Here is an 18,624-nt window from a genome sequence, read left to right as displayed (position 1 = left end):
CCCTAAGTCCCAGCAACCAACTCTTGGTGTTTCCAAGAGCCCCTGGTATTTACCATTCTCACAGGACTTACCAACATTAATTTACAAATTGCCTGTTAGCTTGTACGTCTTCCCCACTAGACAGGAAGGCAGGAACTGTGCCTTGGTCTCCATATAGAATGTAACCTCTGGCCTTTCAATAAATTATGTTTGGAAACATCACAGAAGAGCTACAAAACTCTGCTCTGGGAAATCTGTACCTTCAGCAGGAGACATCTAACTTACTTTCATATTTTCTTGTGGTTTCAGGGATTCCCTTGACTCTTTCCCTTCCTTTAAAACCTTTAGCTTTACTTGGAATGATAAAAGAAGGTGGTTCTCCTCATTTGCATAGGACAACATTTTACATGATCAAGGCACTTTTTTTCATCTTCCTATACTTATTTGACTACTTTAAAAACCATAGAAGCAGTATCCGGTCTGAGTGCCAAGATGGAACAACATCTAAGATGCTTGCCACAAAACTCCATGGTGATCTACACTGGAAGTACTCATGAATAATATCTCTTTCTATTTTCCAAAACTTTTTATCAAACTTAGTCCAGCTTGATTTTTCTTTTCTTTTCTTTCTTTTTTTTTTTTAATTGAGAAAATGCTGCTGAGCCAATCAGCCTGGTAGTAGTTCTGGTGAAATTTGCTCAATTAGAGTTCAAAAGACATGGCTCTAGATGGGTTTCTTTAAACTTCACAGACCTAGACTTGGACCCAAAACCTGGCATGAGTGGAAGAAAGCCTGGAACAAAAGTCACCTTTCTTCAGCTAATTGCTCATCACTACTAACCACAGAAATCATCACTTACGCTCCTAAAGGGAGAGGATCGTTTAATAAATCATACAATTTTATGCTCTTGTTGAGTGAAATGCATTTTGCACAGTGAAAACTAGGGGAGGACCACACGAATGTTGACTTCTTGTTTTTCCTAAGCCGGATCATTCCAAATTTGAAACTATTCTTACGGTAAGATTTTCCTCTGGGAAGCTGATTTCACTGGGTTCGGCTTTCTTTAACGAGCCGTATATCATAGGCAAATCTCAGTCTTCCTACACAATGCATCTGACTTGGTTGAGACAAATACCAGGAGGTATATCTGCTCATGTCAACCTGGGATTAGAAAGGTCACCTCTCACAATGCTTCTACCACACTGGTACCTGCTGCCAGAACTTGGGGTACGGTACGTACATATTGCCTGAAGCAATATACCTCCCCTCTCTACCAGAAAATAACTTTCACCTCCTCATACCTAATTCTTTATAGATGCCTCTTATCACATTCTTGTCAATATTTGCAGAATATACAACTCAGCAAGTATTTATCAGGCACCTACATTACAGACACTAGAAAGAGACAATGAGTTCTGGATCTCAGGGAGCAATACCAGGGCGATGGTAATTGCTCATTGATATCTGTAGATGAGGTAGAAAACATATTTTAAGTGAGTCATGAAAACAAAGTGTTCCTGGGCTTACAACGAGTAAAAGACAAGGAACTGAGCAAAGCCCTCTTGGAAGAAAGGTCATGTAAGATTGCAATATTTTTTATTATATCTTTTCTTCCTTTTACAAAAGTGACACATGTTCATTAGGTGTAGTAATTAAAAGAAAGAAGAAGGTAAAAATCTCTTACAATTCTACTATCCAGAAATAATCAAACATTTTAATATATATCTTTCCAGGTATTTCTGTGTGTATTTATATTTACATATTGGAGATCACCGTATATATTATTCTAAACACATTTGTAATTTAAAAGCAGATCAAGAGCATTTTCCAATGCCAGTAAACATTCTCTTAGATACTTTCCATGGTAGCATATTCCAATGTATGACTCTAGCATAATTTATTTGACCTTAGTTTCTACCTTTGGACACCTACTAAAAAATTCCGTGATATTTTGCTACTACAAATTATTTCAAATAAAATAGTGATACATGTCCTTATTTTTTCCTTAGGATAAAACCCCTAGAAATATGTATAATATTCCACATATTCATAGGGCTTCAGATACAGAACGGTCAAAGTCTCACTAGCCCATACAGCACATCTGAATTAGGAAAAGGGGTCCCCTGTAAGCCGACACAGCTCTCTGGGCAAACAGCTTGAAAAGCACATGATGAGAAATTTTTTCAAGGTACCCATTATGGACATATAGTTTGGTGAATCCAGAGCAAACTAGATAAGGGTCTCATTTGACCTATAGATCTTAAACAGATAGGATCTCAGTCAATCATACAAGACAGACCCTAGAAAGGCTGGATCAGTATAGATTGCTAATTCTATACATATAGTTGGCAATTTATATCTTATATTTGTTTTCTGTGGTTACCTGCAGTCTGTTTTGCCACTATTTTTAAAATGAGAAGGAATGAACTGATTTTTGCTTATTGCTTTTGAAGAGCTCACTATATAAACTTTTCCCCCCAAAAGGTATTTTAATTATTTTAAGAGATATTCATAAGACAAAAGAGAAGTTTTATATAAAAAGGCTAGTGACAAGAATAGTTCCAATTAGGGAGAACATCAGATGTAAAAACACATCAGGAAGAAAGCACAGGGTGTGTTTGGAAAACGTCAAGTCTTGAGTTGAAGCATAGACTGTGCATAGAGGAAAAGTAATAAAAATCTGGTTGTAAAACACTGGCATTAAATTGGATAGAGTCTTAATTCACTTGAAAAAGGGAGCCATTTTGTTTTGGAGTAAAAAAGTGATGTGAAATGATCAGAACTATAAAATGTAATCAGGCCACAGGCCATGGGATGGACCAGAATGGTGGGGAAGCCAGCCGGGAAGTAATCGAAATTCCCTAGGTGAGTTATCACAAAGCCTGAATGGGCGGGGGTCACTTAGGATAAAAATCAGGGAAGAATACGACAAACAATTTGAATTGAAGGACAGAGATCAATGAAAGAGAAGCACCATTTCATGTCTAAATGACCAAAATTATAATATCCTTAATAGAAACAGGGGAGAAGTGGGGGGGTGAGGTGGGATGAGAATCCTGGTTGTAGATATGTTGAGAACAATTAGATAAACCCACCAGGAGTGCAAGAAAGAGAACTATAAACCTCATCAGTGCTTAGCTGGTCATCTGGATGAAATTGCAGGCCTCTTAAAACTAAGGCTCTGGCATCTTTACTTTCCTTCCCTCAGTACTTAGGAAAAACTCTGCTTCCATGGATAGTTAAGCAGGAGTCCTGACAACATTTTCCCGAGACTTTTTCCATTCATCTTGATTGCTAGATTTCTCAACATCTTACAACAGTACCTCTTTCTTCTCAAAGCTAGGACTCCTTGTTCTCAATTTAATGAGGAGGAATAAAATACAGAAAATTATGCTCAGGTAGATTCTCACAGAAAATGTTATTTCTAATTGCAAATGTAATTTAAGCAAAGAGGAGGGATTTCAAATTCCACATCTGCAACTTGTTCCCAGATGAACATTATTGAGAATGTCTTGGGCATTACTGAATATTAATTTCCTAAATTTTGGTTTGCATCCCAGAATCTAGTTTCAAATATAACCACTTACTAAATGGCTAGACTTCACAAAGGCCCTGGCAACCTGGTCAGAAGGCACCGGGATACTGGGGGTTTCTCCGAAGCTGTGTCACACAACGGAGTGAGAGTCAGTAGACCTGTACCACCAAATAGAGCTTCTCTTCACAATTGGCTTCAGTGTTTCCATCTATAAACCAAGGAGGCTGGCTAGCTCTCAGATTCTATGTTGGACTTGAAATCCATCCGTCCGTCCGTCCATCCATCCACCCATCCATCCATCCATCATCAGATTGCTGAATGTCAACAATGTGTAAGAGTTGAAGCCCCATTTGTGTAGTTTTCCACATAATGTCATTTCTTACCTGATCATAGTAACGCAGGTAGTATTTCACGACATAGTCCACCAGATTAATCCCATTATCCTAGGTTTAAAAGAGAAGCTTAAATGAAAATCATTCACATGAGACTCTGCTGTATTATACAGCTGAGAGCCAAAAATCTCAGTTTATGACCTGAACACTTTTAGTTTGTGATACCTGGTCCTAATTCTGAGACCGGCAAGATTTCTCTCTCTCCTCCTTGTCCCATCCATTTTTTATGGCATCCATGCAAAGAAATAACACTACACTGCTCTTTGTGGGGTAAAAATCCCCCAAATAATCCGTAAGACCTCTGAGGTCATGGCTAAAACAAACAAACAAAATAAATAAATAAAACACAGTCTCTATATTTTCTGGCATAAAGCCAAGTCAGGAGGGGGGCAAGGGAGTGCTAAAGGGAACCAGGGACTAGAACAGAAAACCATCCCTCCCTTCCCACCTTTCAAAAGATGTGTGTTCTTAATGGTGTGAAAAACAATCAGGACAGCTTAAAAGGAATGCCATGCCACTTTATGACCCTGGGAGGCCAGGCCCTCCCACAAGGCAGCCTTTGAGTCTTGTTCACATGGATCTAATTCTAATTTGCCTCTGTGTTTCCACTCCCACTGCCCCCCCATAGGATGCCTAGGTATGGCTGGTTGTTTCTAAAGAGGTGGCTCTGCAGGGGTGTGGAGCCAAATGATAATCAGGCTCAGAGAGTTTGACAGTAACATCCAGCCTGATTGTTGTGGGCAAAAGAGTAAGTCAAATGCTCACCTCAGCATTGGTCCATTCACAGGAATGAATAAATTACAAGTGGCCAACAACAAATTCAAGCCTTGTGCTATGGCTAATATCATATGCTGTTTTATTCTCTCGCTGAAATTCAACATCTAATTGCATTTTAAAGCAAACAAATATGTAGTGGGAATTTTGCCATCAAAATAAGATCAAACATTAAAAAAAAAGCTATTTTATTCCAAAGTCAAAAGAAAGCAAAGGAAAAGTATATTGTTATGGGGAGGACGGAGATAAATGGAACAATCAGAAATAGGTTTTCTTTTTTTAAAATTAAAGGGATAGAGGGAAAATAATGGCAGATCATAGACATTTATTACAAAACAAATAAATACCCGACTTTTGACATCCTTGAGTTTGGGCAGAATTTCTAAGCTGTATCCATCTGCTTGTCCCCGAGTCCTATTTCCTCCATTCATATAATTTCCAAAAGCCAGAATAAGAGCTAAAATATCCTTCACACTCTTCATGTGCAGCAAGCCCTGTGATGACAAACACCAATGATTATGCAGCTGAACTCCAAATATAACTATGTCCATTCAACAACAAATATTTATTGAGTACCCAATAGGCTGTTTGGTGGCATGTTACCAACAGAATTAACAGTTAGCAAGATGGAAAATAAACTTTAAGCCTTAAGTGTCTTTTAAAAAATACATCAAGAGTCATCATTTCCTATCCTTTCAATGAATTATACTATGTGTGGGTTAAATATTAGTATTTGTATTTCCATTTGAGCCAGTTTTATTTTGTAAATACTTGAAAGTATTTATAAATTCAGGAAAGAGAGTTGTTATAGTTAGGCTTCACATTCGATGACTTGCAAGTAGAAAGGGGTTTAATATCATTTGAGGATCTGTTTTTAGACTATTATCTATGTAAATAGTACAGTTAAGTGTAGGGTAGTTATAATAACATGTCAATTCTTCCTTATTTGTGGTTCTAACCCTCAGAGGTGAACTACAATCAGGTAGTTCAAGGCCAGAGGCTACCTGTATTAAGTGTTTGCTGATATGTCTATTCACTGTTATCATTTCAAGCTGCTTAGAGTTTTCTTCGCTCCCCATTTCATTTGTTCTCTCTTCTCTCTCTCTCTCTCTCTCCCTCCCTCCCTCCCTTCTTACTTCCCTCCCTCCCTCTCTCCTTCTCCCTTTCCTTCTCTCTCTCTCGCTCTCTCTCTCTCTTTGCTTCAAGTACAAACTCCAAATAGATACTTTTCCCCTTTCTCTATAGTCTTAGTTGGCTTTCTTTTATTTTAGGAAAAGAAATCCAAATGCAGCTCTAGGCTGACTTCTGCTCCTGACTCTCTGGGCACTATTAAAGGGTACATATTATACTTTGGTATATATGCCTCCCTTATTGAAATCTTTTATATTTTAGAAAGAAAAAAATAATGCCTTCAGATAAGTAACTAAGTATTAAACTAAAAGCTACAGTATTTGTGGAGAGTGTTCTTAAGGACATGGGTCACTGGGAGAAAAAGCCAAATGCTAGAATTTAACTTTATAATGAATACCAATATGGTAAAGCCAACAAAAACTTATTTGCTCATCACTCATTATCATAATAATTTGTTTCCTTTAACAAATCTCTAGAATATTTTTATTTCACTATGTAGCACATTTCAGATGGTCAAATTCATGGGTCTGAGGCAAAACCTCTTTCGTAATCCAGACAGTGAGTAAAAAATAAACTATACTATTTGGGTTGGTGTTAAATGGCCAGTATGTACATTGGAAGGTGTTTGGAATATTTGAGAAGAAATCTGTAAGAATGACATTTTTTCCACTCTCTCCTTTTCTCTCTCCCTCTGCCTCGCACTTCATCTGCATGCACACGCATACTCACACTTGGGCAGGATAATAGTCACAGCTATACTTAGAAAAACACACAATCTTAAACCCAAAAAGTTTTGGCAAAGGGACTCTAGCTGATCTCTCCCACTCCCAGCTTCCTCCTTTACCCCTAATAAGGACAAAGTTGTCTTTTTAAATTAGACAGCAACATACCTTAGAAGCTCGTGTGATGATCTCTACCTTTCGATGCAAGGAGGTGATGCCTTCGGAAAAGACAGATCTGAAGATGATACACTGGGCACGCTCAGCAAAATTAGGGATCTGGGCTAATTCACGTAAAAATCTGTAAAAATTAAGAAGGAATTATCTAGCTTCATATAAAATCACAAGGAAAGTAAAAAGACAGCTGGAAAAGATCCATCATGAGAGCATTCCTTATTTGACAATTAATTTAACAAACTTAAAAGGTACCAGGCTAACTTAAGCAACTCTAAGGCGATGTGTTCTACTGTGGATAACAAAGCCACTTTTCAAAAAATGGGTTTTTATGGTAGTAAATAAATGCATAGGGGCCAGTCAGCATAGCTCAGTGGTTGAACGTCGACCTATGAACAAGGAGGTCACGGTTCGATTCCCAGTCAGGGCACATGCCTGGGTTGTGGGCTCGATCCCCAGTGTGGGGTGTGTAGGAGGCAGCCGATCAATGATTCTTTCTCATCATTGATGTTTCTATCGCTCTTTCTCTTACTCTCTGAAATCAATAAAATACATAGTTAAAAAATAAATGCCTGGTATATAAATTACTTTAGGAACAGAAAATTAATGCAATTATAATGAATCACAACAAGTTATCTATCTCCTGCTACCCAATTAAGAGACTAAACACAAATGAGAAGCGTTAGCCTTTAGGGCATGAGAAAATATATACAATATACTTGCTGTATAATGCAGCATTCTCTAAGGATATATTTATACAGCTGAGTAAAGTGAGGACTGGAGACAAGTGGTACAAAATCTCTTACTGAAGTGAGATTTTTGCTTAATGAATTAGATAATAGTCGATAACGTCCCTATTCTGCAGATATTTGTTTACTCTTCCACATCAACTTACCTATATAAACAGAGCTCAGAGCTCAGTGCTTGGAACAAAGCAGCACTCATTAAGTGGACACAATCTAAAACTGCTTAAAAACTGTGGCAAGGCAGATCTTAAAGCTAAAGGCAAGTACTAACCTACACACAAAAGCTCACTGTCTGAGCAGTTGGGCACCGGTGCCCTTTGCAAAATTAAGTTGGAAGAACTACATACTCTCCTGGCCAGTCACCAGAGGAAGGGGCATAAAACTAAACGGTTGGAAAGAGTTGGATGTGAACTCAGAAAAGGAGAGAATCCACTAACAGCAATTACATTCATTTTGGAGTCGAAATGATTATTACCTGATATTTCTGAAAGCCTCGGTCAACTCATAACATCATTACTTTGACATTTTGCAATCTCTGCCCAAGAATGCTTGCGAAGCTGGGGCCTCCTTCTTTCCATGCCTGAAGTAATTCCCTTAGCTAATACTCGGTGCTTCTTTTACTATTTTTTTTAGGGAGCTCTGGGTGTTAATAAGATTCTAATTATCAGCTGTTTTTCTTATTTATCCCACAACCAGGTAATATCTTCTTTAAAATTTTTTTTTCTTGATTGGATTTCCTATATTTAATCTTCTAAGCCAACTTTTCTCATTGTGTTTTTTTTTTTTTTATTGATTTTTAGAGAGAGAGGAAGGAAGAGAGGCAGAGAGACAAAAACCTCAATGCCAGAGCGAGACATCTATTGGCTGCCCCCTGCATGCCTTCCACTAGCGTTTTAAGCCACAACCTGGGCATGTGCTCCGAACGGGAATTGAACCAGGGACCCCTTAGTGCACAGGACAACACCCAACCGAGCCGCACCAGCCAGGGCTCCTCTTCTTTTTTGTTTTTAAATGACACAGAGATGAAGTAAAGAATACCCATAAAGAAGCCACACCTGTGTTTTAAATTTCTGTAATGGATTATTATGAAAATCATGTAATGGGATATAAAACCCATACGATTTCTGATTAGGACAAGATGAAGAAATTACATGTTTATGTAAATTGTTTCTTCATAAAATTAGTATTAAACCACTGATTTATTTATAACTGGAATAAGGGGTACCACCAGTTTTCACAAATATGAGTAGTAAAAAGCTTGAGGGACAGGGGCATTTGGTACTGTGGTGACTCAGGGAATTTAGTTACTCAGATGCTGCTGAGAGCTACCGCAAGGGAAGTGCCCTGCATTCCTTCCTCTCCCAAATGTGACCGTGAGTCTCTATTCCCAAGCAGGACCTGATCCCCAGCGTGTGCACACTTCCTAGAGTAAATGAACACAGAGTGAAGCATTTGCAGAGACTGTGTAAGAGAATATACTGCTCAACACCTCAACTCAGCAAGAAGGACACAGATGAAAAGTGCATGTTGCTTGAACAATTACTTATAGCTAGTTTCAGAACAGGAGGTTCGGGGCCAATATGAGGAGACAAGCCCATAAGTTCACCAACTTATGTTGCACGTAAGTGCTCCCAGTGATGGGGCTATAACAGGAGCTACGGAAGTCACACGCAGGGCACAAAGACAGAGCCATGAGGGACCGGGTCAGCCACGGTTCCCTGGAGCTCTCTCTGGTGCTGTGCAGAGCCTAGATGGCTTGCATGATATTTGTCGGGGAGGTGAGGAGGAGTCAGATGCTAAAATGGGGCATGGTGTTCTAAAGAGTTTAAACTTTGTCTAAATGAATGTAGGGTTTTAAACAGAGGAGTGACCCTTTCAGCTTTTTGTTTTAGAAAATCACCATGGCCCTGGGTTGGCTGACTGATTGGCGGTGACAGCAGATCTGAGGCTGGAAGACCTATACAACCGCAGTTGCAATATTCTAAGAGGGAAGGCAGGAGGGCCTGAAGTGTGAATGGAGAGGGAAAATGGATGAGAAAGCTACAGGGCAGCAAGAGCCAGAGTAACTGACCAATCCCAAAGGATTCTGAGTAGTGTCCACAATGACTTGTAAGTTTTTGACTTGGATACCTGGTGGAATGTGAAGATGTGATATAATGGGGAAGCGAATTTGGGGGTGGGGGGAGATGATTTTATGTCACATTCTGTCCAAAAATAGCCATGCAAAGCTGTCAGAAATCATACCATACTCCCTTCCCATTTATCTGGGAAAATATCAGAAGGATAAGTAACCTCAATGACTATAAAGCAAGTGTCTGATAAATAACTTATCCCTCAATTGTGTTTCATTCGCTACCCATAAGAACTGAGTTTCGTAGTTTGGGTCTTGGTACTTAAGAATATTTACAGACTGATTTCCTTTGGACTTGTCTAACTTTATACCCTAGTGCCAGTAATTAGAACTACATACCCTCCAAAGAAGCCTTTCTTTCCCCAGGTTAGGTTCATTTTCCCAGGAAGAGCTACACTTTCAGCCTGTATATAGGAGAGGAGTTCTACACCTCACATTGTGTTGGTTACTCATCCACAGTAGCAACTCAGCTGACAGGTGGAATGACGTAATGTGCCCATTGGTTTTAAGGACCTAACACTGGGTTTATCATCCCCCAAACCCCCGAATGGTATTATCTCAGGTGTGTGTGCGCACACGGGGCTGTGTACACAACATCATTTCATGTTGTATCCTGTGTTCTTCCATAGAGGACTCCACTCTCAGAGCCTTGTTTCAGAATCCATGTATCTTCCCAAGGCAGCTGTGGGCCCTAGTGGAGCATCCCGATAGGCTGTATATGGTGTCCTCACTCGGCCACAGAAAGCTTGCATCAGGCCCAATCAAACCCAAATCTCACCTCACCTCACCTCACCTCACCTCACCTCACCTCACCTCACCTCACCTCACCTCACCACCTCAAGGTAGAGTGTAAAGAGTCAAGGGCCATCTCTGAAGGGAGCAGCTTTCAACCTGGTCCCAGGCGGATGACACCTTTATGGGAAATGGCTTTCTAAACCTGGCACTGGGGTGCAAGAAAGCTGATGAGGTGAGTAATGAGGCCAGTCTCTCCATGCTATGATTTATAGGACTGGGCACCACACGGTTCTTAGGAAATTGTAAAGCCAAGACTTCATATTTTCCAGTATGTACAACATGCGTACAGTCAACAAACTTGGAGCTAATGGCAAAGGAGTTGCCAGAAAATCAAACTCTGGCATAGATCAAACAAACGCTGTACTGTGCAGGAGATCGAAAGCAAAGGTGGCATTCACTCAGGCCTGAACTCCCCATCTCTGTGCCTTTCCCTCCAGCAACTGAATCCAGGCACATCACCTTACCAGGACAACGCACAGGCCTCTTTGCTATCAGTCACAACTTAGCATGTCCAGGAAGCTGTTACAGTGACCATTTACAAACTTTAAAAATGGGCTTCAATCCAGATCATTGGGAGAGAAAGCAGGAATAATGAGTTATATGTAGCCTTGGCTGGTGTGGCTCAGTTGGTTAGGCATCATTCCAGGAATTGAGGGATCACTGGTTCAATTCCAGGTCAGGACACATGCCTGGGATCCCCACTGGGGTGTGTGCAGGAAGTAGCTGATTGATGTGTCTCTCTCCTCCTCTCCCTTCTTCTCTCTCTAAAAATCAATTTAAACATCTCAAAAAAAAGTTATATGTTAATTACCTGCCACCATTGTTGTGTCCTGGCAATTAACCTTGAAAAATAATGCTAGAAAGGCATTAACACAAAAGGAAAAGGGGAATAATCCCAGTAACAAAAACCAACTGTTCATTTTACTGGGTCGGCCATGCCCATAGCTTAGAGCAGGTGTTGAAAATTGCAGCCCAGAGCCAAATTCAGCCCACCACTTGTTTTGTATGGCCCATCAACTAAGAATGGCTTTAACAATTTTAAATGGTTGAAAAACATCAGTAGAATGGTAACATTTCATGACATGTAAAATATGTCAAGTTCAAATTTCAGTGTCTGTAAATACAATTTTATTGGGACATAGTCACACCCGTTTGTTTATGCTTTTGCACTACAACAGCAGGCTTGAATAGTTCCAACAGATTGTTTGGCCCACAAAGCCTAAAATAATTACTATCTGGCTCCCTACAGGAAAAGTCTGACAACTCTAGGCTTAGAGTATCATTACTCAAGGTGGTATAGTTGGCCCTAACCAAATGCTTGTCCTTGTTAGGGACTAAATATTTGTGCCCCCAGTGATGAGAGGTAATTAGGTCACGAGGGTAGAATCCTCATGAGTGCAATTAATGCCCAGAGACACAAGAGCTTGCTTCCTCTCTTTGCTTTCTATTATGTAAGGCAGCGGTTCTGAACCTGTGGGTCGCGACCCCTTTGGGGGTCAAACGACCCTTTCACAGGGGTCACCTAAGACCATTGGAAAACACATATATAATTACATATTGTTTTTGTGATTAATCACTATGCTTTAATTATGTTCAATTTGTAACAATGAAAATACATCCTGCATATCAGATATTTACATTACGATTCATAACAGTAGCACAATTACAGTTATGAAGTAGCAACGAAAATAATTTTATGGTTGGGGGTCACCACAACATGAGGAACTGTATTAAAGGGTCAAGGCATTAGGAAGGTTGAGAACCACTGATGTAAGGATACAAAGAGAAGTCAGCAGTCCTATTCTGGCATCCTGATCTTAGACTTCCAGCCTCTAGAATTGTGAGAAATAAATTCCTGTTGTTTATCAGTCAACCAGTTTAGGGTATTTTGTAATAGCAGCCCAAGCTGACTAAGACAGTCTTCAAATACTCCCCATGGCCTTGTCAGTGTCCAAATATTCCATTATTAGTCACTTTTCAGTGATTAGCTTGTTAGTGGGGATTAGTTTATTGTATTAGGAAATAAGACTTGGGAGTGGACCACAGAATCCCTCAGCAGTGGGGGTTGATAAAGGGCAGTGGAACTCTATTTGCATTAATTCACAATATTACTAGGTTTTATGAACTAATTGCGGGGGGAGGTGGGTGGAGTCCTGACCTATGCTGCATGTGAGAACAATTCACCCAAGGTTCCCAAAATTATCATGAAGGTTGGTCAATAACTGAATAGCCCTAGAAATCTCCTATTCAGACCAGGCATCCAAGGGGCGAGGTGCATTCTAGAGCAGCGGTCGCCAACCGGTGGTCCGCGGGCCACTGGTGGTCTGTGAGGTCTGAAAGGTTGGTGACCGTTGTTCTAAAGGACCCATGGGCAAGGCAGGAAGGTTTCTGTACAAGCCACTGAACCTCAGATGCCTCCAGGGCTGACTTGTTAGCCAAAACTTGATCACTCTTCTCTTTGTTTCCCACCCTTGCCTCCTCTAGGCTGAGAGGGGTGGCCTGAATTGAATATGAAGCACTCAAAACAGCAACAGGCAAAGGAGCCCTGTGGTTGCTCTGGACTCACTGCACATGTGCACAGAGTTTGGACTTTGAGTCCTGGGTGGGGCCTGGGGACTGCAGAGCCGCAGAAGCTTCTCTATGGTTTGCAGATCTAAGAGCCCAGCCAAGGACAAAAGTCACTCAGTTACACATTGGAGTTCTGGGTTTTCAAAGGATGTGACAGACACCTCAAACTATAGAGCAAACAACTCTAGATAGTGAATGGAGAGAAAAGCACACTCCAAGAGAAGATGAAAAAATCACATCTAAACTGGGCAGAGCAGGTGGAGAAATCCGGGGAAAAACTGACACACTCAGGCTACATTTACTGGATACGCCACTTAGGAAAATCAAATGCTGTGCTGTGCTCTGACATATCTTCTCAACTGCATCAGCAAATCCTTAAACAGAGCAATGACTTCTTCCTTCCTCAGTTACCCTTTGGGCCAGAATGTTTAGTCTAGGAGGAATTAATAAGTTGCTAGAACAAGAAAGGGGAGTCATGAGGGTGGGGAGAGGGGTTGAGAAATAGTCTATCCAGCAGCACAAATCTCCCAGGTGCTTTTCCCAGCAGGCATGTCATTCTGCTACATGCAATAGGTCAGAGGCATGGTAGAGCTGAGACTTAACTCACTGCACCATTTAGAGGTGATTGTTCAAAGCTGGGAGGCAGGGAGAGAGGGGCTGCACTGGGGCCCAACAGAAAAGTGTTCAAGCTTTCTTACTGCTCAGGTTTATCCAGCAGCTTCAATTCTTCTTCTTTGGATGTCTCATAATACTTTCTTATTTTAACCAATTCATCCTCTTGGGCTCTCTGTGTTAAAAAAGAAACAAAACAAAATAATGAGCACTGAGGATCAAGCAATAATTCATCTCGTGGCACATATAAACTAATTACTAAAATTCTACTGCACATCAAGAAAATATATATTTTTGCCAATCTGACAAAAAGCAATAGGTATAATTTTGATTCACTCAAACCGAGGCTATTGTTGTGTTGGCTGTTGTCATTTTTTTTTTTACTTGACAATCTAAGGAAAGAGGTCAGTGCCACTGACTAAATAGTCCGGTATTGCATGTTTTAAAAATTCTTGAGGTACGCCAGTGTGCCATAGTACACTGGTTGAAAATCGCTGGTCTAAAGCAATGTGTCTCAAAGTGTGGTCTCTGGACCAGCAGCATCAGTACCACCTGTCACTAGTTAGAAATGCAAAATTTTGGCCCTACCCTAGACTGAAGAAACTCCAGGGGTGGGACCCAGCAAGCCTCCCAAGTGATTCTGGTGCATGCAAATGTTTGAGAATCCCTGGCTAATGCAAAGGTCATAATAAGTGACATCAGCTGTTTACAGAAGCCAGGACACTGGGCTGCTGCCTTTGAATCCTCTCTCTGTTTGCCCATAAGCAGATAAGGGTCAAGTTGTCCTTTGCATTTGGTTCCTGACTCTCAATAGCCCTCCTAACTTATGTAGGCTCCTGACTTTTTTTTCTAGTCACCATCTTCTCTTTTTCTAAATTTTGTAAGCATTCCTTATCTACAGTGCTTATTTTGGCATTTAGTCGCATACTTTCTCAATGTATCCAACTATTTCAGTTGGATACATCTTACCTCTATTGTGAGCTAACAAGTACTGACCACGTACACAGTCCTGAGCCCAGGGTAATAACAAAAAGCATTAGAAAGGCACTTTGCCTTCTGAAAAGTCCTTTAACACAATCACTTACCCTCATTATATAGATGATTCCACTGAAGCCACAAAATACCTGGTACAGGGCCTGACTCGCAATCTCTCTCTCATAATAGCATACTGCCCTCCAGGTGCTCAACAAATGCAATGTCAGCTCCCAATGGCCTTGTATCTGTGTACCTTCTTGTCTTTTAATGAGAGCCTTACTGATGGAAACATGAGAAGTTCCCACCCAGTAGTACTAGACAACTCCTGATACATGTAAAGGGTGTAAAAACATGTAGGGAACTGTCCAGAGAACCTGTAACTGTGCTCGTTATTTCCACATACAACCCAAATTTAAAGACCACATATGTGTACAGTGCTGTTTGTTTTCAAAATACATTGCTATTGCTACATATATTGAATTATCTTTTAATGCTCATAAAGAATCAGGTAGAGCACATTCGAATTCTTGTTGCACTGATAAGCAGACAGGCTTATGGAATTTAAATGGCCCAAAGTTGCTCAGCAGTCAATGATAGAGCTAAACCCGTCTGATTCTAAATCCAGAACACACACTCATCATCCTATGCTATACCCCACATTCAACACCATCAGCTCATTTGGACTAAGAGTAATCCTCCTAGCTGGCATTAGCATTTCCATTCCTCATAGGAAGACACTGGTGTAAACCAACATTGAGTCAGTAGCTTACCTTCGTTAACTCTGATAGCAGGCTACAGGGCTGAGTTCCGTGGCACAAAGTGGTCTCCACCTTGAACCACCCTCCCTTGCTGGTGTGCAATGTGATCTACTAACTCAGATACCACAGTGGGGGTGAGGAACCTTGTGCTTTTCTCATGTCTGCTCTTATTTGAGCTTGCATGTCTGTGCCTTAACCTCATCCATGTTATATCAAAATGCTTACCACCAAAGAACATGAATGAATGGCTCAGCAATTTTTCAGGAAGGAGTCACTTATAACCATTTTTTTTAGACCTTAACATATTTATTTATTTATTTATTTATTTATGTATGTATGTATGTATGTATGTATGTATTTATTTATTTATTTATTTATTTGTAAGGACATGGAAATATGGAAACTCTTGTTCGGAATGGCTTTGATACTCACATTTTCATATAAGGCCGCCAGGGTCTCCAGATCAACCACAGAGTCATCCACGTTGAAAATGGCTGCCAAGCACCCGAAAAGGGAGAAAAAAGAGTAACAGCTTTGAGTAGACTCCTCCATACTAACGTTTATTCCGTGCCTAGCTCCCAAGCAATACAATCTTGCCCTTTCTCGTACAAGGTGTGTCTTTCAGCATGTCTTGTCCCTTTCGCTTTGCACTAGGGCCCCGAGGAAAGAAACCAAAATGGTTGGCTGCTGTTGCTGGACTGAGCCCTGGCCCCAACCAGTTCAATGTCTTGAGCTTGGGGTCCTTTCTGCAGTTTAATTTAGGCTCCATGGGAGAAGTGTATGTGATTTAAAACTAAATCAGTTTGTAGGTTTAAAGCACAATTTTAAATCTTTCTTCCCGGCTGGTAATTGAAGAGATTTAGTACCTAATGCACCAGAACTGACTCTTGCCCATTACCAGGAAGAAAGAGAGAAAAAGGACAATGTTGGCAAATTAAATGAATTCAGCCATGTGATTTCAGGCACCTTTCCATGGTCACTGCAAACATCTTGTTTGGATTAAAAAGACAAGAAAAAGCAATAATTGCATCAATGGCAAATTAAGATTATGGAAACCTCCCAAGAGTTGGTCTTAAGGCAAATTTTCATTCCTATGGTTTTATTAAGATTTTGCTTGCTATTCTGTATCTTAAATAAGTCACTTAGCTATTAACTGATATGCTTATGATTTCATCTAGAGAGATTCCTTTCCATATATACCAGGATACAAACATTGAATTTAAAGCTTTAATGCATTTGGCAATCAAAGTGTTTGAAATAGGCTGCTCCACATCTTTAAATAATTATTCAAAACTAATAAGGTTTGTTTCCTCAACCCCACCTCCCTTCTCTGACTTTACATTGTGAAATTAACCAGCACGCTAGTAAATTTTCTCTGTGGCAGGCTAATTAATTTTATTAAACCAACCAGTGATATTTAGAATGCCTTAAAATCTGCTCGTCAACCATTATTCTATTCATTGGCATTACACCATGGTTTTCAGAGAAGGTAGGGATCAAGGTAAAGGGCAGGTTGCTTTCAAATTGCTTTGCTTCTTCTGTAGTTTAGAATCATATGAATCCCTTTATATAATTTTAACAAAGTTAATTAACTCAGCTAAGATCATGTAACTTCACAGGACATCGAGAAATGTACTTAAAATTCCTTCACAGGCCACCTTTCTCTAAGTTAGTAGTTAATCAGCAAGCTATTCCTAGATACATGGGCTAGTGAGAAAGGAAGAGGTTAGCATGCTAGAGACAAAGTCAGTCATCTCAGATTCTACCTCTAACAAGACAAAGAAAAATTACCCTTCTGAAAAGGCCAATCTGAAACCACAAAGGAAAATGTAGTTTGAGAAAGAATTTACCCTCCCAGCACTGTTCTTTGTACATGGAGATAATATGAATTCACTAATTTATTAGACAGACTAGTTACTTTAAATATGGTGCTTTAAAAAACAGAAACTAGCCCAGAACAATGTTTTGTTTTTAAATGTCAATTCCAACATTCTCCTACAAAAATCAGCCAACAGGAATGCAATGAGAAAAGGTGAAATTCTAAGTAATTCATCAGAAATGTTCACTTCTAATCATAAATCCTAGCTACTAAATATGAACTAGTAGTTATAATTGAGAAACATTAACTAATGAGAAAGAGAATATATGCGGGTTTCTTTCCTTGGAGAGTTAATATTTGGTTTTAAAAGTTAATCAGGCCCTAGCCAGTTTGGCTCAGTGATTAGAACATCGCTCATGGACTGAGAGGTCATGGGTTCAATTCTGGTCAAGGGCATGTACCTTGGTTGCAGGCTCAATCCCCAGTATGGGGTGTGCAGGAGGCAGCTGATCAATGATTCTCATCATTGATGTTTCTATCTCTCTCTCTCTTCTCCCTTCCTCTCTGAAATCAATAAAAATGTTTTTTTAAAAAGTGAATAGCATGGGTCCCAGATACACAATTGGAGGGTTTTATGATCAGCCAGTGCCTCTCCAGTGTGCCTGGTGGCAGAAAGAACACATCTAGCAAGCATGGGGCAGAAGCACAATCATGGGCTCTGGAGACATTTGGTTGCTCATTCATCCATCCTTTGAGTAAACATTTGTTGAATGTGTACTAAGTTCTAGAAACTGTTCTAAAATGCTGTGATTATGTATATCCAAAGTGTGTAAGATATTCAAAACATTGACATCTTGACATTTGTACTCTAGCTTAGTGGAAAGAAAAAAAACAAGTAAATCGTTTCAGATAGTGATACACTATGAAGAAAGTAAAGTAGAGAAATGAGTGACAATAGATAGAATGATCGATGAAGGCTTCTTTGATGAGGTCAAATTTTATCTACACACTGAAGGGGTCAGTTCTTCGAATGTCTGGGAGAAGAGCATTCCAGGGAGAGGTAACTGCAAAAGGAAATTTCTTTTTCTGGTGAAGAAAGAAGCATAAGGTACAGAAAAAGACCGAGATGATTATCATGGAAAGATCAAGACATCCTCACTATGTGATCCTGGCAGGTTAAACTGTCAACCTCAAACATATAAAACATATTCCCATAAAACATAATACCTATAAACAAGTAATACCACTTACTGAAAATATTAAGGGAGGTAATGTGTATGCTTGGCATTGCACATAGAGCATATAAACTCAAAATGGTATCTATGAACTATGACTATTATGATTTTAAACATACACATTGTTCATGTGTTTTAATGTTTGTTAATGCCTTATTTGCTCTAACATCTGGAAAGAATTAGAGAAAGAAGACTACAACTACTGAGTAGTTTGCTATAAACAAACTTTCCAGAATTCTTGAGTGTTTAAGGCAGGAGGTTCAACTTTAAAAAGCATTAT

General features: G+C 39.8%; 1 protein-coding gene across 2 annotated transcripts in view; it reads right to left on the bottom strand.

The window, feature by feature from the left end:
* Positions 1-18,624, bottom strand: part of FMN1 (formin 1) — a 407,216-nt gene that overhangs the window by 136,326 nt on the left and 252,266 nt on the right. For both annotated transcript variants that reach the window (XM_036296418.1, XM_036296411.1), the window contains 5 exons: positions 15,723-15,784; positions 13,644-13,732; positions 6,703-6,832; positions 5,029-5,175; positions 3,899-3,958 (listed from right to left, as the gene is read on the bottom strand). In XM_036296418.1, coding sequence (XP_036152311.1) covers positions 3,899-3,958; positions 5,029-5,175; positions 6,703-6,832; positions 13,644-13,732; positions 15,723-15,784 — 488 coding nt within the window. The remainder of the gene's footprint in view (positions 1-3,898; positions 3,959-5,028; positions 5,176-6,702; positions 6,833-13,643; positions 13,733-15,722; positions 15,785-18,624) is intronic.

The sequence above is a fragment of the Myotis myotis genome, unplaced genomic scaffold (genome assembly GCF_014108235.1).
Source record: "Myotis myotis isolate mMyoMyo1 unplaced genomic scaffold, mMyoMyo1.p scaffold_m19_p_1, whole genome shotgun sequence".
Lineage (NCBI taxonomy): Eukaryota > Metazoa > Chordata > Mammalia > Chiroptera > Vespertilionidae > Myotis > Myotis myotis.
The sequence above is the reverse complement of the archived record's forward strand: the minus strand, read 5'-3'. Positions and strand labels throughout refer to the sequence as shown.